This window comes from Botrytis cinerea, chromosome 3 (genome assembly GCF_000143535.2).
Source record: "Botrytis cinerea B05.10 chromosome 3, complete sequence".
In the NCBI taxonomy this organism is placed as follows: Eukaryota; Fungi; Ascomycota; class Leotiomycetes; order Helotiales; family Sclerotiniaceae; genus Botrytis; species Botrytis cinerea.
This window is the reverse complement of record NC_037312.1, coordinates 983,890-998,797: the sequence shown is the minus strand read 5'-3', so window position 1 is coordinate 998,797 and position 14,908 is coordinate 983,890. Positions and strand designations below refer to the sequence as shown.

The window sequence follows — 14,908 nt, the reverse complement described above, 5'->3', positions numbered from 1 at the left end:
TTCAAACTTCGCTGCAGATGTGGCGTCTGGGGTGTAGCAATGCAGTGTAGAGTCACACTCGGCACAAGGAAGAATTTCGTCGTACCGCGCCACTCGATGCATGGCTGAGACGCTGATTCTTACGGTATGCAAGGGAGGGAAGAAACAGAGCTACGGGATGGAGTATGGAGTGATTTTTGTATGTAAGGGATTGGGATCTAGATATGATGGGTTTGGACATAAGGGATTAGGAAATCAATATGTTTGCGAGGGTTGATTTGTGTGTTTTGAATGCCACGTTTTGAAAAGAAAAGAAAAATGTTACAGAAAAATCGTCCTGGAAAGGAAAGGGTGGGAAATCAACGCTATTTTTATTCTAGATAGATAGATAGATAGATAGATAGATAGATGTATAATCCCATGAAGCGAGTATTTGCTCGATCTAACCTTAGCCCTAGCTCTAGCTCTATTTTTTCAGAAAAAAGTAAAATGATTGATGATGTGCAGACCATACATATGTTATGTTACCCAGCCCCATTTTCTATATCCCATCCCAACTTACGATGCGCCAATAAACATGCGAAAATAATAATATTGAAGTAGAGATTGATGGCAAAGTATCGTGAAGGAATTTCCAGCTCGTGTTACCACGGTGTTAATCCTGCAGGTAACATAGGATATTCCACTCCATCAATGATTTCCACATTCTCATCTACCTGATCGACACCCTCTTGTCCCATATCCCATCGTTTCCAATTCGAATTGCAATCCCCTGGGACATATTTGGCAGCATCCATTTTGAAAATCATCTTTACCTCAGGACAGTAATCCCAGATATGTTTTCTCTTCTCGGGTGTTCCCCATATCCCCGCATGAAGTGTGACTCCACTCCCACCGGTGTGATAACCCATCGGTTCATAAAATCCATCTCTCCAATCATCAATCCCCTTGATTAACCCACCAGCTTTCGTCCCGTCTGCGCCTTTCCCCTTCTTTTTCTCGGCGGCAACTCGTTCTCCTTGTCCACTATGCATTTCTCCCGAAAATGTGAGTGAAGTCGTTCCATTTGCAAGTTTGGCCCCAGGTCGATGTCCCAATCGATCGGTAAGCCACACATCTTCTGCCTCTGAGTCATCTACTCGCACTTGATTACGGAGAATATCGATAATCGTGCTCACGCGCCTTAAGCTCAACCCTCCATTTCCTCCAAACTTCCCATTGGGATTCCATGGTGCTCCTACCCAATCGTAATCCAGCCAGTTGTTAAGACTCTGTCTACTATTCGCACAGAGCATGCTATCTGTCTGAAAAACAAGTAACCACTCTGCAGGCTGTAGAACCGTCTCATAGAGCCATAGATTCGTAAGAAATCTACTGATTTCTTCCTGGGACCCTGTGGACATGTTGGCGGGGATGTACGTCAGGTCGAGTTTTCCCGATTTGACATGCTGGCGAATTGCCCGGCTGGCATTCATATGCGCGACGGATTCAAGACTACCCATAAAGCGGAACCGCCATTCGGGAGGCACGACAGACATGAAATGTAACACGAGAGGAGAAAGGATTGGATTGACGCGGTTTTCAATCAGAAGCGCTACTTTGGATTGATTGAATTGGGAGGGCGTTGATGCACCATAGTCAAGAGTTACTTTGGGGATCGCGGGGAGTGAGGGGAGTGAGGGACGTTCTGGTATCGAAGGTCTCAACAGCAGAATGGAAAGAATACTTAATCAGGAACATGCTGTCAGTATTTTTTATTTAATTGGTATATCATACGGGGTTGGCTTACAAAAATAAAAACACACCACCCACCACCCGCATCCGTCTTGTGGTTTTCGACCATGCGACCACCATGGTTGACGATGTGGTGACCCATATATCCTCCACAGTCATCCCACCATCTGGCGACGACATGATTGTAATTTTAGATCTCGATATCGATTTTGCCGCAATGGGCTCAGAATGCTCTTAGCTCCAGACAAGTATCAATTTGGAGGGCCGAGAACTGAACAGTTCGATCACATACAATTGATAACTAGCTAATTGTAAAAAATCCTATGTTAGACACGAATTGTTGTAGATGCGGAAAGTGTCAAATCACAGCGATAAGAACTTCATCATTAACATGACGCGGCCTCGAGTTTTAACTTTTGAACAGGATGTTATGAATGGATGGGAAGCTTTTTGAAAGGAGCGGATGCTACCTACCATAGATTCAAGGGTTCTTTGCTAGTGCAGTGTAATATGGAAGAAAAGGGATCTACATACATTTTTGGGTTAAGAACTTATGAATCTTTGGGCAGCGTGGAGTACAAGACTGAAAGCGTGGGATGGAATGGGATGGGATAGGATGGGAAAGTTGATATCTTGGTAGTCTCCTAATTAGCTTTATTTTGGGTGGAACAAGAATTAATTAGTAGATCGATCGTCCGGTAAATATTCTGTGCATGGTGGCACTTGTTAATAACCCGCTTATGAGCGAAATATCCATCGGACGCAAGCCATAGGCAAAGATTCCAAGAAAAGTAACTTCATCATCCCCCCTATGAAACGACACAGCTGATTGCGTATGTTCAATTCCATTCTATAGTAACTTACTAAACCGAGAAATCACAGACAGGGCTCGCTCTTCTTTTCCCATCACATCGATCATATCCGATCAGTACCCTTTCGGAATTGATATCTCGTTCCGGTCATATGTTTGTGATTGGGGCTGACTGTGGTCCTCTCCTTCCTTCGTGGCTTGTTAGCCAGCCCAGGAAATCAGCTCGATATGATGTGGGATGAATTGAGGGGAAAACCGACTCGGTGGTCTCCCTGTCCTGATGTGTTTGTGGCATACAGAATTCCGAAACAGGGATGGCTTTGAATGCCACAACCATCTGCTTGCAGGACTCAACTGCTGAAGTTTGTTTTCGGAAATTCTAATTTCCACGATGTCTTATGAAATGCCTGGTTTCCAAGTCGTAAGGGAATTAGCTTGCTGGCGGTATCAAATTTAGGACAAAGCATGTTGTGAAAGTTCACGAGTATCCCCTTGCACTATCGAGATTTCTATGCTATACCCCTTTTTCAAAGCATGAAAGATGGCTTTGGATATCAGTTCTGCCTGCGTTTCATTTGAGAATGCCATTGGGATCAAGGAGAAAAGCCAGAAGTCAATGATTTGTGACGATCGTTCTCATACATATTTTCTTATCTTGCCGAAAGCATGTGAGACCTCACAAATTATTTTTTTGATATGCCCTATCTCATGGCTAAGCCTTTTCCTGTAAGTGCAGAAGGTTATTCTTTTCAACGTCAATTGAACCTCCATAATATGTCAATTTCGTTTTAGAGGTCATACATATCCGGCTCGATGCTTCGGTAAAGGTTGTAGAAGGATACATTCATTCGTATTTTGAGAAAATTCTCCCACAAAAATCCCTTCAGATACGACGGCAGTGTCACAGATCATGTCGGTCGATTTACAGCAACGTCGAGCTCGGAATATTGGGTTTGGGGCTTTAATTCTCCTCATAATCATCTGGACAGTCAAACTCTCTAATCCGAACCATAATGCCATTAACATTTATTCGAATCACACGAAAAGTTTCAACTCATCGAAATTGGCATTTTCCCTTCCAAATTTGTTCTCAGGAGAAAAGGCAAATGCTACAACACAAGCGACTCTTGTAACGGATGAATTTGGAGATTACTTCAACGGAACTATTTTCAATAAAGTGGCAGTGATAATAGAGGATAGTTATCGTCCTGAAGTTATACCTCTAGTCCTGCACTTTGGTAGTGTTCTTGGCCCAACATGGCCTATACTCATATATACTTCAATCGAAGACGTTGCCCAATTTTCCACATCTGCGGCACTCTCTCGATACCTTAAACAGGGTCTCATTCAAATCCGAAATCTTCCACAAACGGTTCTTTTCACAGACCTCAAAGCAAGAAACAAATTCATGACAGATACATGGTTATGGGAGAATCTCGCACCGGCAGAGCATATCCTACTTTTTGATAGCGATAGCATGTTGTGTTCCAATGCTGCAACGAGTGTTGATGATTTCTTTGCCTATGACTTGATTGGAACGCCTGTCAAGGATAAGGGCCACAGAGGAGGATTGAGTATGAGGAAAAGGAGTATCATATTAAGGGTTTTAGACAATTGGGACTTTGCTGACGACATGAAAAGGATAGAGGATGAGAAGAAGAGAAAAGAAGAGAAACAGAAGAAAAAGGAAGAAGAGCAGAAGAAGAAAGAGGAAGAGCAAAAGAAGAAAGAGGAAGCTCAGAAAAAGAAACTTGAGGAAGAAAAGAAGAAGAAATTGGATCAGGAAGTGAAGAAAAAGCTGGAAGGGCAGAGAGAAAAGGTCCACGCGGAGAATCAAGAGAGCAAGAAGAAAGAAGACAAAGGCAATCAAGGTGATAAAGAAGCACAAGCGAATGGAAACGAAAAGGAGAATGGGAATGGGAAGCAGAACAGCAAGAGAGAGAAGAAGAAGGAGGAAGAGGAAGAACCAGAGGAGGAACTGGCAGAAGATCGATGGTATCAGGAAAAGTATGATAAGATTCTTCCATTCATAGACATGTACTAACGACATATTCCAGATTACGAAAGCTTCAAAGCGACGAAGCAAACATTGGCATTGATCCAGAAGAGGATGGTGCAGTCAACTTGCCCACCGAAGAAGTTACACGCACATTCAGTGTTGAATCGATCGATTATCCACACCCATTGGGACTACATCGCGTACACAAGTGGAAAGAGGATCAGATGGATAAATTACTTGATTGGTGTCCGGAATATAGATTATGTTCTGTATCACATCACGGGAAGGAGTTTCCAACTTTTGCAGACGGAGGAGTGGGATGGTAATATGGTATGGGATGTCTGGTAAATAAGGATAGGGGTTCGGCTATTTTATGTCAAAAGGTCTTCATTGTATATGATATGGAGTTACAGGTGCTTATTAGATAGACTAATTATTAGTTACAATCATTTGTGATTTTTCTTCTAAATTTTGCATAACCTTATGATCTTGTGATTGTCAAAACTTGCTCCTTCTCCCCCCCCCCTCTAGCTATCACTACTGACTGATCAGAGGAATTCTCCTTAGTGGCGGAAGCGGGACGTCTAAATGAAGGGGGCTTCCCACATTCCTCATCACAGCCATCATGTCTTGCAAGCAACCCCCCACAGGAACTCTCCGGAAAATGATATCTTTTTTTCTCACGTCCCCGGAACGAGAAATTCCAATAGATACATTGTATTGTTTCCCAATTGAAAAGAGGGTGGCAGTGTACCTATGTTCCTGGGGTATATATTTATATCCTCCAAAAGAATAACCAATAGTTGAGATATATTTCCCACAATAGATTTTGGTAGCATACAAAATCTCCATCATAAAGATGCACGCAGGGATTGTAGACGTCGGGATCAGGAAGAGGGTAGCAGTGCGTAGATAACAAAGATTGGGGCATGTCAGAACACAGAAATCGGATTAAAATTCACGCCCGCCATAATATTAAATGCCCAAACCACGTTTTAAATCTCTTGGCTGGGGAAAATCGTAATCCAGCTTCCTGTCTTCTCGTCCCATATCACATCATATCTCCGCCATTGAATCTCCGTCTTGTGGGATATGAATCTACCGTGTCTAGATTAAAAGAGGCGTCATCATGCACATCCATGTAAGGTGGCAGGTCGAATCCATTTCTCCATTCTAGCCCAATTGCTATTCTGAGTTTCTCATTTTTGTATTACTATTGCGGAAAACGATTTGGTTTCTTGTCATTCACTTATTCTAAGTTTACTGGAGCTGTACTTCTTCTTGCTGTGCGAACATAATGTCGTCGTCGCCTTCTCGGTCTAATCTTTTGGGTAATGGAGTACTAGTGATTAATAAAACTAGAATTCTGTTGCTGGTAGCACTGATAGCAACGTAAGTCTTGCGCCCAATTCAGCCCTGTCTTCAGAGACAAACAAGCGGTACAGATCAGAGAACAAAATCTAATGATTCATACTAGGTGGTGGATCGCACATTTTCTCCCACGATATCGGCCAGCAGTTGAAGGACACATCAAAAACAAAATATCATCTGCCGCCGAAAAGATTCCCGCCGTCAAAGTAGACTGGTATCCCAACCATGACCCGCGCGAGCAATTCAATGCCTCCAAAGTTGCGCTCCTCATCGAAGGCAGACCTATTCATCATCTCGTCCCGCAAATTCTACATATGATTTCCGTTGTGCCACCGGATTGGCGCTTTGTGTTTATCGGCACGAATAAGAGCGTCGAAGTTGTATCCCGCAGTTTCGCAACACAATATCATAAGGCTAATGGAAAGCTGGATTTGATTGTCCTTCCTAAGCCATGGAAGGTGGATAGTAAGGAGGATGTTTTCAGGGTGCTTACGGACGTCCGATTCTATGATGAATTTATGCCGGAGGTCGAATGGTTGCTCAAATATGAGTCGGATAGTATTATGTGTGGAAATTCGGAAGAAAGTTTGAATGATTGGCTAGACTATGATTGGGCTGGCGCTCCTAGGTAAGAGGTTTCTTGCTCTTGGGCAACCTACTACTGTTCGATACAAATACTAACATATTTGTGTAGAGTCGCCGGTGATCACTTCGCAGGCAATGGTGGGCTTTCATTCCGAAGAGTTTCCACAGTGAAAAAGATACTCGGATTCCAATCTCGAATCAATGATACGACCCCCGAGGATGAGTGGTATGGGAAACGTATCACGTTACTGCCAGGAGCGCGAGTAGCCAGCGGTGAAAAGGAAGATCATTTCTCGGTCGAAGACAGATACCATGAGAGACCCATGGGATTCCATGTACGAGATGGAGGAGAGGTACTTCCGGAGGATGTCTGGAAGGACCCTGATCAGAGAAGAAAGATTTTCGAGTATTGTCCTGAGTTAGCGATGATAATGCCAATGAAGTTGGAGAGGCAGAGGTGCCCAGGCGACAATCGTAAAGGCGAGATTGTGAAAGAAGTTGAAGAGAATTAGACAGAGACGACTAATCAAGATGGTGAAGACATGGGATACGTTTGTACGAAGTTATAGGTTTTTTGTGTTATATTAGCGAAGGATGTATCATGAATACATGATCGGCAGGGGAATATGGATGGTAACATGCCTCTACGGAAGTATATGGAGACTGGCGTCTGGAAATATTGGAGTTTGGCTGTTTCAGTTGGCGTACTGGTGGACTGTACATCACAGAGACTCGGCTTGTTCAATTAAATCATTTTCTTTGAAGGGTCCATAGCTACCCCGAATAACATATGATCGGCTTCAATTATATTCAACATACGCCTGCATGATAACGACTAGTTATTTCGCTACACCTTTGCTCCAAGTGGAAGTTTCCGTGCAAAGCATTTTCTTTCACTAAGCGTACACAATTCGCTCACACCGCAAATAAGCAATCAGTCTGTCGAATATGAAAAATTCCAATCATCTTTGTTACTTTTGTCTTCCATCGGGTACTGATTCCCCTATCTCAACACAAAGGAAATCTAACTATATGTACAAGCTGTATCTCTTTCCACTTTCCGAATCGCAAGATTCGTACCCAGTGGTATGAGCACAAGTCTAGTCTAAATCTTTATATAATGTGATCTGTATCATGGTATCGTTAATCCCGAAAACCTGAGTCAAAAGCTTTGTAAGAGAAAAGATGAAAATAAGAGCACTGCTCAGAAAGAAACTCGATAGCTTAGAAGCTCTCCAAAATCATCCTTGCCGCAACTTCAATCTCTCTTTCCCCCCCAGTAACACTAACCACCTTCCCATAATCACTTCTGCCAAAATGAAAAGTACATTCCGTTCTCTCCGCAATCTTCCTCAATCTCCTCTCGTGGTCCTTCACCAAAGCTACCCACACATACTCATTAATCACCACCTGCATCGTTCTCCAACTTCCATTCCTAATCAACTCATCTGGCTCTCTAAATCTCAAGTGTTTAGTCGCCCACTGTCGAACATTTTTTCTTGCCCACGCAAATGCATCTAAATCATATTCCCATCCCTTCCCAAGCGGTATATAATGAATCTTCGCTTTCTGAGACTCGCGTGTTTCCCGCTCCGCTTCATCACGCAACGAACCCAAGATCTCCATATCCCCATGATCAAAACAAATTATCATATCCTTGGTCCCGAAATCCTCACGATTGATTCCCCTCATCTCTCTCGTTCCCACGCGCGCTAAGATGGCGCGCTTTTCTGAACTATCACACGCTTTGAATTGTTGAAATGCATGCAGAGAACTGTTGCTTCTATCTTCTTGTTTGGGACTGCGGAGCTCATGTCGGAAGAGAGAACGATGGTTTTTGCTAAAGTCGGTGGCTAGATAGAGTCCCGCGGATGAGATGTCTTTGAATATCCAGCGGCGGTCTGAGGAACAGTTGGCTTGCCAGAGACGTAGACATTCAAGGTAGGCTTGCACGAAGACGCCGCGGCCGTCGTTGTAGTCGTCTATACAGAGGATGCGGGCGCCGGTGGAAGGGGCCACGGCGGTGTGGGAGAATCGAGACTCGAATTTCATGGAATTCTTTGAGTGTGGGGGGTGCAGGGTTGGAAAGTTTTAACTCTTGATATTGTGATTTGAGGATTAATTGATTATGAGATTAATTATTCATTTCTTTGCTTAATTTCTGGACTTCAGAAATAATATGAATGAATGAATGAATTTTCGTCTCCCGAGAATGAATGAGCGCTCGTTACAACGTCCAAACGAATGCACAATACTACAATCCTCAAGGAGCTTTTACAAAGTGCGACGACTATCCCCTTATCTATATACCCAACTCGAATGTAGCGATTCGCGTCTCAGTCTGGAGTATCAAAAATCTTCATACAATTAAGTTTTTAGGTACGTGCAGACCCAGCCACGACAGGCTTTGGAAAAGGCTGCCCAAGAACATGGGCTCAACTATCATGGACCACTCATGCAGCGCCCTTTCCGGAAAATTGTACGATGAAAATCTCATGGTTGGCCTTGTCATCTCAACCCTTTTTTCACAGCGGTGAATGGAATAAAATAAAAAAGTTTTCCCTGGTAAATATTGATGTGAAACCACGTTCTCCAGTTACCCACCTTGAGAGAAGTTTTCTCGAAGTGCATCCCTAGCAAGCAGGGGGGAAAAATGCGGTCTGCAGTTTGGTCGCTGGTTTTCTCGCCACTTGTCATGCCTCGAAAATATACGGATTGGGAATATAGTCACGACGGTTGGCTGGTGATTCGTTACCTCCGAACTACTAGTGAAAGACGGGTTTATCCTCCGAGTGGAGAGGGAGGGGCTTTATCTTTTATGCTTGTTTCTTGTGAGTAGTTGAGTAGTTGGGGGCTAGGTGTCTTGCGTATATTTCCTTTTTGGTGAAGTTGCTGGAAAGGTTATCAAGTCCCTCTCTCTCTCTCTCTTGGTTGTTTATAGGTCTTGTATTTGCAGATTCCATGATATTGTCATCTTTATTTAACTGCCTTGAATGCAGGTAATACTGTTTGCGAGAGGAGTCTATGTGATCAATTTCTCTCAAAACATCTAGAAGAATTCCTACTGTTTGCAACCTATTGTCCACAGAAATCATATTCAATACAATTCAGCAGAATTTTATCAAAGTTCTAGACCAAATACATCCCTGTACATCATATTGGGCATAGGGCTACTAGGGCAAAGTTTCCCCCAGCCCCGTGGATCTATGACTATATGTGGACCACAAGAAATTGCGAGGCTAACCGCTGGCTATGAAAGACTTTTAGCTAGCTCTACCTTAATCCTTACCTATCATTTGTTTCATGAAAGTGCTCACACGACCATTTCCTAACATCTTCTCATTGCTTGTCTAAGTAGCGTTTAATTGGATTTTAGATCCTGTTCTCATTCCTGATTTGGCAGCTAGGCACGCAACTATCCTATCATATTTTTCCAGTAAAAGGTCGCCGGGGGCCCGGCTCACATGTCCCACTTCTGAACCCCGGACCTCTCGAGTGAAGAAGAGAGTTGGCTATGCACAGATATGACATGGCCATGGAAATTTTTCATGTCAGAATCTTCATACATATGGAGTCAAGGCTTTGGGAAAATGTCTAGAAGCTTTTTGTTCTAATTCTTTTTTTTTTTTTTCCTTTCTTGGGTTTGGTCTTAATTTGGGATGGAAATTGGGAGAGGAAAAATAGTCGGTGTGATGAAGAGTTTTCTTGGGAATGTGGGTTTGGACGGTTTGAGGTTGTTGTTACGAGATTTTTGGGAGGGAGGGTGGGTGCTGGATTTGGGGGTCGATAGATGGTAGATGGTTTGGTGCATTGGAGTTGTGCTACTGGTATGCCCAAGATGCAAGATGGGAAATGGTGATGCATTTTTCAATGAGTTGTTAATATTCTCTATGCTCAAGATGCCTTGCTGCGGCTCAAACAGAAGGGAAGTGGAGGCTGGCTAAGCCGAAGCATGTATCGTGGTTTGCGAGTTCACCTTCAACGTTGGGAGAAAATTTGAAGTTTATTCTTACATGGGATAATGCGAGATGCGTCGTCTATACGAACTGGTGTTTGCTAATACGTGACAAATCTCATGAAATTTTATATTACTACAAGAATTAGACATTCACGGTATAGAAAGTGTAATGTTATTGGTGTTAATTTGGATCCCTTTTAAACTAGAAACATACAAGATCCTCTCAAAATAGAAAAGAACTCCGAGACGAAAAAAATTCTTCCCTAGAATGGCTTTATATAGAGTAGTACATAGATACCTTATTGAATGCCATATTATTCTTATAGGGAGTCAAGGATAATGATACCCAGACCAGATGTATGACCTTCAAATACATGGATCATGGTCTAGAACGAGGAAACGGATAGTGCTCCGCTGGAATTGGCCACCAGTGAGGTGATACAAACAAAGTATGTAAATACCAAAAAATAGAGGAGTGAGTTTGAGTGAGGTCGATAACGGATTGAGGAATGAAAAGATTGCCGAGATTTTACTCGGAGGCTTGCAGCTGTGTGGGAGCGAGTCTTTTGGACTTCTTGCGTTGTATTGATATATGATTAACTATTTTTAATGAATTATTTCCTCAAGAAGAGGTGATTCTGTGGAAATATTGTAGCGTTTGATATACAGGCTTTCAGGTATATATCACAAGAAAGTGCATCTTATCGTCTGAGAAGGATGAGCATCACCTAATTTTAAGAAACTGTGTATTTGAATTGAAAATGTTCTCGCTGTTCTTGGTAATAGACTATCGTGGCAAACAACTTCTCTTTTGAATGTTCTATGCAACAATTCCTTCTTATGTCGCTTAATCCTGCAATTCACCTCGCTGATAGCACCACTGATGAAAACTTCAAGTCATTCAAGTAAGACATACGCTCTTACTAGTCGCCAATAATATCAATATAATACCTTGACAGGCAATTCCCCGTCATGATCTAATGTGATAACCCTACATCAGCAGAATTGCGACCAAAGACCAACACCAAAGACGAAATCTAAAAATTTAGAACTTAGAAATGCAACCCATCCACCAAGTTGACGAATTCTTCAGGCCTACGTTTGGCAGTCTCAAACATAAATTCCCTGTCGACGAGTCTCTTCTCATTCTTCTCATCTCTCTTAGAAATCTGTTCCTTCGAGGTGGTGACGCTTGAGATGAGCAGTTTGAATCTGTACCTGCAGATTGACCCATATTCTCTTCCACAGCTACAAGCACACTGACACGTTCGGTTCTCTTTTCACTGTTCCCCAAAGTTTCAAGTTCCCGCTCTATCTCCGACGTTCCCGGATGTTCTGAGGTTAAGTGTTCCCGGCAGAACTTTGCATTTCCAAACCTATTCCCTCCTTCGGATCTTGTGGTACATTCAGATATAGGGCGGAAACTTCGTGAGTTTCTACGATTTCGCCCACCATAAAGAATAGCCTTCTTCATTTTTGGTTTTTCGAGGTCTTTCTGGATGATCCCAGGGAAGTTTCTGTCTCGTTTTTTCGAGCATGGTTTTGGTCTTTCATTTGCATTATCAGGTTCTTGATTTCTTTGAATATTTTCTGGTTTTGGCTTGTCGCCCACGGAAAAAGGTGCTATAGAGATGGAAGGAAGCTGGGGGGATTTTGTGAAAAGTGCCAACTCAGTTAACTTTCTGCGCTTCACGGAGTCTCCTCGATCTGATAAAATTGGCCTCTTTCGATCCTGTGGTTTGATTTATGATAGATTGCCCATTTTGAATACGAAACTTGCTTTAGCAGAAATATTAGAATCTCATTGATAATACAAAGCAAAGGGAGGAAACATGAACAGATGGCTTACGCAAAAAGACCAAAGTGTGACGCCGTTCTTGAATACTCGATGGGTTGAAGAATAATAAGAAATATAGCCAGGCCCAGAAACAAAATCGCTATAGAATCCTAATTTAGGGTGATCGCCGCCGTCGAAAGGGCTGTTATTGATTGCCCTCCCAGATCTACACGAGTACAATAAAATAAGTAAGCTAGAAAACCCACCTCAATGACTGAGATCAACTGACTTTCTCTAGTGAAATGGGTGACTTCGACATGGAGCCTTAAAAGACCAACTTTTATCCCGTAAAAATGAATTTTCGCTCTATTGATTGGGTCTGGGTGCTCGATTCTGAATGTGAAGAACTGCCACCTGTCAAGAGAGAGCCTGATGGAGACAATCGGGGTTCTAAGCTCGAGCTTGTAAGCACTTTCTCGGAGGACGGTAAATCGCAGAATAAGAACAAGAATACCAAGAATACTGATTTTCAAAAGAGGAAATACTCGTGGTGCCATATTATATCTTAAAGATGAGAAAGTGGTTTGAGCAACGGAAACAAACAGAGTAAAAGATCAAGGACGTCTAGATGCTTCTCAGCTCGGTAATTTTCACCCATTCCAAGAGGGGACATAATCGTAGTTGTGGATGGTAAGAACATGTTGACCTTCGTACCTGCCAAATTGAGAACGGAATTTCGTAGCGTTGATCAGAGTCACAATTTCGAGAATAGAATCACCCCAACAGCTCAGTGAATTTGCTTAGACTTGTCTCATTCCAGAATGAATAATGCTCATATTCCTACACAGTATGACAAATTACTCCAGTCATAGATGAGTGGAACCCGCACTGGACTCTCCAGTATCTGTATTCTAGAAAAGAATTATTTGTCCCAGAATATTCTCCTTGACATGCCGTGCCCGTCCAATCTATATGAAGTTTAAACCAGTCGGTATTTTTATGATGCCGTTTGTGGTGGGCGGAGTATTTTTAATATGTCGAGAATTTTATGGCAGCTATGATTGATATTCATTCCGGTTTCAATGCATATATCCTGACAGGGTACAGCCCTTTCGGGAAACCTTTCGCCAGTTCCGTCTTCATCAGCTTCAGACCAGCTTTCTCAAAGAGTGCACGGAATTTCTCATCAGTCCTAACACTTCATGTAAGCTTGATATCCCAATTACTTATGATTTTCACATACCTAGTGACACTGCTATCAAGTTCGTCGAACATGTCATTGCCGGCATGCGTGCTCATGTTTTCCTTCACTATGATCCAACCGTTTTCATTCAACATCTTTCCACATTTCTGAAGGTACTCCACCAGTTGAGAGTCTGTTAAATGTCCTAGACACCACTGGTTCCACATCAAGTCGTATCTGATTTCCGCATCTGGTGTCCACGCTTCGAGGCCAACTGAATATATCTGGCCAACTCCAGGTTGATCTATCAGCGCAGAAGAGAACTTCGTTACTGGCTCCACAATATCCACTGTGTTAGCAACACTAAGAAGCAATGCTTTTGTAATTCGACCGATTCTGGAAGTCGTGTCAGTTTATATATGCTCTAGCTTCTACGACCAACGAGTGACCGCGATGCAAGACATGATTCGTATTATAAAACTGAACTTTCAGTCATTGAACTCGCATCCTTGATCAGCTGATGAAAAGGCACTACTTAGTGAAAACACCACAAGACAGCTCAATCCGCCCCAGCTAAAAGACAAAAAGTTTCAAAGCAAGCAATCACTCACCCCGCCCCACAATCAACCGCTCTCCCCAATTTCGCACCCTTTACCCCCAGCTTCCCTAAAAAGTTCTTTGATCCCTGTATATCTACTCGACTGATATACGGAAAGCCTCCAAGCATTCCATCATCACTTGCTTCTATGCTTTCCCAGCTATGTGTTTTGTCAGTCTTCTTCACTCTTCATATCGATGGTTGTCATCCTATCATTCATGGCTCCAAAGAACACATTGAAGGGGATGCTGAGGGAGGATATCAAGAGGGAACTAATACGCACTAATTGATAGCATCCGCGTGATTAATCTGCGAATCTGCCGTTTGAATCGTCATTTTGGCGATAAGACGTAGAACTTAGCAAGCAAGGTCAGAAAGTCTTCTTTGGTGTAATTATGACCTGTGGAAGATGATATGTAAGTACAAGACGAGAGGTGTATATGGAACTAGGTAGGAGACTTGAGTTGCGATGAGTTTATCAGGTATTGATTTGAGGAGGGGATCATTTTTTGTTCGAACCTTTCTTTCAGATTAGATTGAGTAAATAGCGGGGTGTGTTTATGAAAAAGCCTTACCTGTTGAAGTTTAGCGTATTATAGGCTTGTTATCGACTTGCGAAATAAAGAATGGTGCTCCAAGTCACTCAGATGGATGGAAAACTTGAGAATCACAGGCAGTTTGATGATTATGAAATAAGAGGAGAGAATAATAGAAGAGTCGTAAACCCATCATCGAATCAATGAAATGCTTCTATTCTGCTTTATGAGAATAGCGATTCGATACAACGGTTGTCTGATTTTATATCAAACTTGCAAAGGATTGATGTGCATTCTATTAGGCATGTCAGATCTTAGATAGTTAGAGGTGTGTGTTTAGTCTCTAACAGTTTGACTTGCGCCCTGTTGTTGGAACG

At 42.6% G+C, this 14,908-nt stretch overlaps 6 protein-coding genes across 9 annotated transcripts; 2 read left to right on the top strand and 4 right to left on the bottom strand.

Annotated features, from left to right (window-relative positions):
• Positions 1-331: 331 nt before the first annotated feature.
• BCIN_03g03030 (hypothetical protein) lies at positions 332-2,346 on the bottom strand. Of its 3 annotated transcripts, none has more exons than XM_024691862.1 (3): positions 2,184-2,346; positions 1,769-2,018; positions 332-1,704 (listed from the first exon to the last, which is right to left on the bottom strand). In XM_024691862.1, exons 2-3 carry the CDS (start codon positions 1,891-1,893, stop codon positions 624-626), a joined length of 1,206 nt encoding a protein of 401 aa, XP_024547635.1. In that variant the 5' UTR covers positions 1,894-2,018; positions 2,184-2,346; the 3' UTR covers positions 332-623. The 3 variants fall into 3 exon arrangements, with proteins under 3 accessions (XP_024547635.1, XP_024547636.1, XP_024547637.1); XM_024691863.1 differs by having other exon boundaries at positions 2,248-2,346; XM_024691864.1 differs by having other exon boundaries at positions 1,769-2,014; positions 2,248-2,346.
• A 604-nt stretch (positions 2,347-2,950) lies between these two features.
• Positions 2,951-4,968, top strand: BCIN_03g03020 (hypothetical protein). The gene is made up of 2 exons (XM_024691861.1): positions 2,951-4,531; positions 4,582-4,968. Exons 1-2 carry the CDS (start codon positions 3,435-3,437, stop codon positions 4,847-4,849), a joined length of 1,365 nt encoding a protein of 454 aa, XP_024547634.1. The 5' UTR covers positions 2,951-3,434; the 3' UTR covers positions 4,850-4,968.
• Positions 4,969-5,504: 536 nt separating this feature from the next.
• Positions 5,505-7,518, top strand: BCIN_03g03010 (hypothetical protein). The gene is made up of 3 exons (XM_001554929.2): positions 5,505-5,915; positions 6,001-6,522; positions 6,589-7,518. The coding sequence occupies exons 1-3, from the start codon at positions 5,821-5,823 to the stop codon at positions 6,989-6,991; spliced, it is 1,020 nt and encodes a 339-aa protein (XP_001554979.2). The 5' UTR covers positions 5,505-5,820; the 3' UTR covers positions 6,992-7,518.
• Positions 7,519-7,538: 20 nt separating this feature from the next.
• Positions 7,539-8,791, bottom strand: BCIN_03g03000 (hypothetical protein). The gene has a single exon (XM_024691860.1). It carries the CDS (start codon positions 8,529-8,531, stop codon positions 7,704-7,706), a length of 828 nt encoding a protein of 275 aa, XP_024547633.1. The 5' UTR covers positions 8,532-8,791; the 3' UTR covers positions 7,539-7,703.
• A 3,386-nt stretch (positions 8,792-12,177) lies between these two features.
• BCIN_03g02990 (hypothetical protein) lies at positions 12,178-12,856 on the bottom strand. The gene is made up of 3 exons (XM_024691859.1): positions 12,504-12,856; positions 12,287-12,440; positions 12,178-12,216 (listed from the first exon to the last, which is right to left on the bottom strand). The coding sequence occupies exons 1-2, from the start codon at positions 12,769-12,771 to the stop codon at positions 12,385-12,387; spliced, it is 324 nt and encodes a 107-aa protein (XP_024547632.1). The 5' UTR covers positions 12,772-12,856; the 3' UTR covers positions 12,178-12,216; positions 12,287-12,384.
• A 127-nt stretch (positions 12,857-12,983) lies between these two features.
• On the bottom strand, positions 12,984-14,788 carry Bctae1. 2 transcript variants are annotated; one of them, XM_024691857.1, is made up of 5 exons: positions 14,571-14,788; positions 14,279-14,518; positions 14,009-14,155; positions 13,458-13,793; positions 12,984-13,406 (listed from the first exon to the last, which is right to left on the bottom strand). In XM_024691857.1, the coding sequence occupies exons 2-5, from the start codon at positions 14,329-14,331 to the stop codon at positions 13,283-13,285; spliced, it is 660 nt and encodes a 219-aa protein (XP_024547630.1). In that variant the 5' UTR covers positions 14,332-14,518; positions 14,571-14,788; the 3' UTR covers positions 12,984-13,282. The 2 variants fall into 2 exon arrangements, with proteins under 2 accessions (XP_024547630.1, XP_024547631.1); XM_024691858.1 differs by having other exon boundaries at positions 14,279-14,395.
• Positions 14,789-14,908: the final 120 nt, after the last annotated feature.

What these genes read in the sequence shown, in the direction of transcription:
- BCIN_03g03030 (XM_024691862.1), bottom strand. Translation starts at nt 1,893, where the DNA reads ATGTCGTCGCCAGATGGTGGGATGACTGTGGAGGATATATGGGTCACC. An exon ending in GGTGGTGTGTTTTTATTTTT is followed by an intron (nt 1,705 to 1,768) that starts GTAAGCCAACCC and finishes TTCCTGATTAAG; the next exon opens with TATTCTTTCCATTCTGCTGT.
- BCIN_03g03020 (XM_024691861.1), top strand. Translation starts at nt 3,435, where the DNA reads ATGTCGGTCGATTTACAGCAACGTCGAGCTCGGAATATTGGGTTTGGG. An exon ending in GATCGATGGTATCAGGAAAA is followed by an intron (nt 4,532 to 4,581) that starts GTATGATAAGAT and finishes GACATATTCCAG; the next exon opens with ATTACGAAAGCTTCAAAGCG.
- BCIN_03g03010 (XM_001554929.2), top strand. Translation starts at nt 5,821, where the DNA reads ATGTCGTCGTCGCCTTCTCGGTCTAATCTTTTGGGTAATGGAGTACTA. An exon ending in CTGGTAGCACTGATAGCAAC is followed by an intron (nt 5,916 to 6,000) that starts GTAAGTCTTGCG and finishes GATTCATACTAG; the next exon opens with GTGGTGGATCGCACATTTTC. An exon ending in GATTGGGCTGGCGCTCCTAG is followed by an intron (nt 6,523 to 6,588) that starts GTAAGAGGTTTC and finishes ATATTTGTGTAG; the next exon opens with AGTCGCCGGTGATCACTTCG.
- BCIN_03g03000 (XM_024691860.1), bottom strand. Translation starts at nt 8,531, where the DNA reads ATGAAATTCGAGTCTCGATTCTCCCACACCGCCGTGGCCCCTTCCACC.
- BCIN_03g02990 (XM_024691859.1), bottom strand. Translation starts at nt 12,771, where the DNA reads ATGGCACCACGAGTATTTCCTCTTTTGAAAATCAGTATTCTTGGTATT. An exon ending in CACCCATTTCACTAGAGAAA is followed by an intron (nt 12,441 to 12,503) that starts GTCAGTTGATCT and finishes GTACTCGTGTAG; the next exon opens with ATCTGGGAGGGCAATCAATA.
- Bctae1 (XM_024691857.1), bottom strand. Translation starts at nt 14,331, where the DNA reads ATGACGATTCAAACGGCAGATTCGCAGATTAATCACGCGGATGCTATC. An exon ending in GCGGTTGATTGTGGGGCGGG is followed by an intron (nt 13,794 to 14,008) that starts GTGAGTGATTGC and finishes CACGACTTCCAG; the next exon opens with AATCGGTCGAATTACAAAAG. An exon ending in CTTGATAGCAGTGTCACTAG is followed by an intron (nt 13,407 to 13,457) that starts GTATGTGAAAAT and finishes ATGAAGTGTTAG; the next exon opens with GACTGATGAGAAATTCCGTG.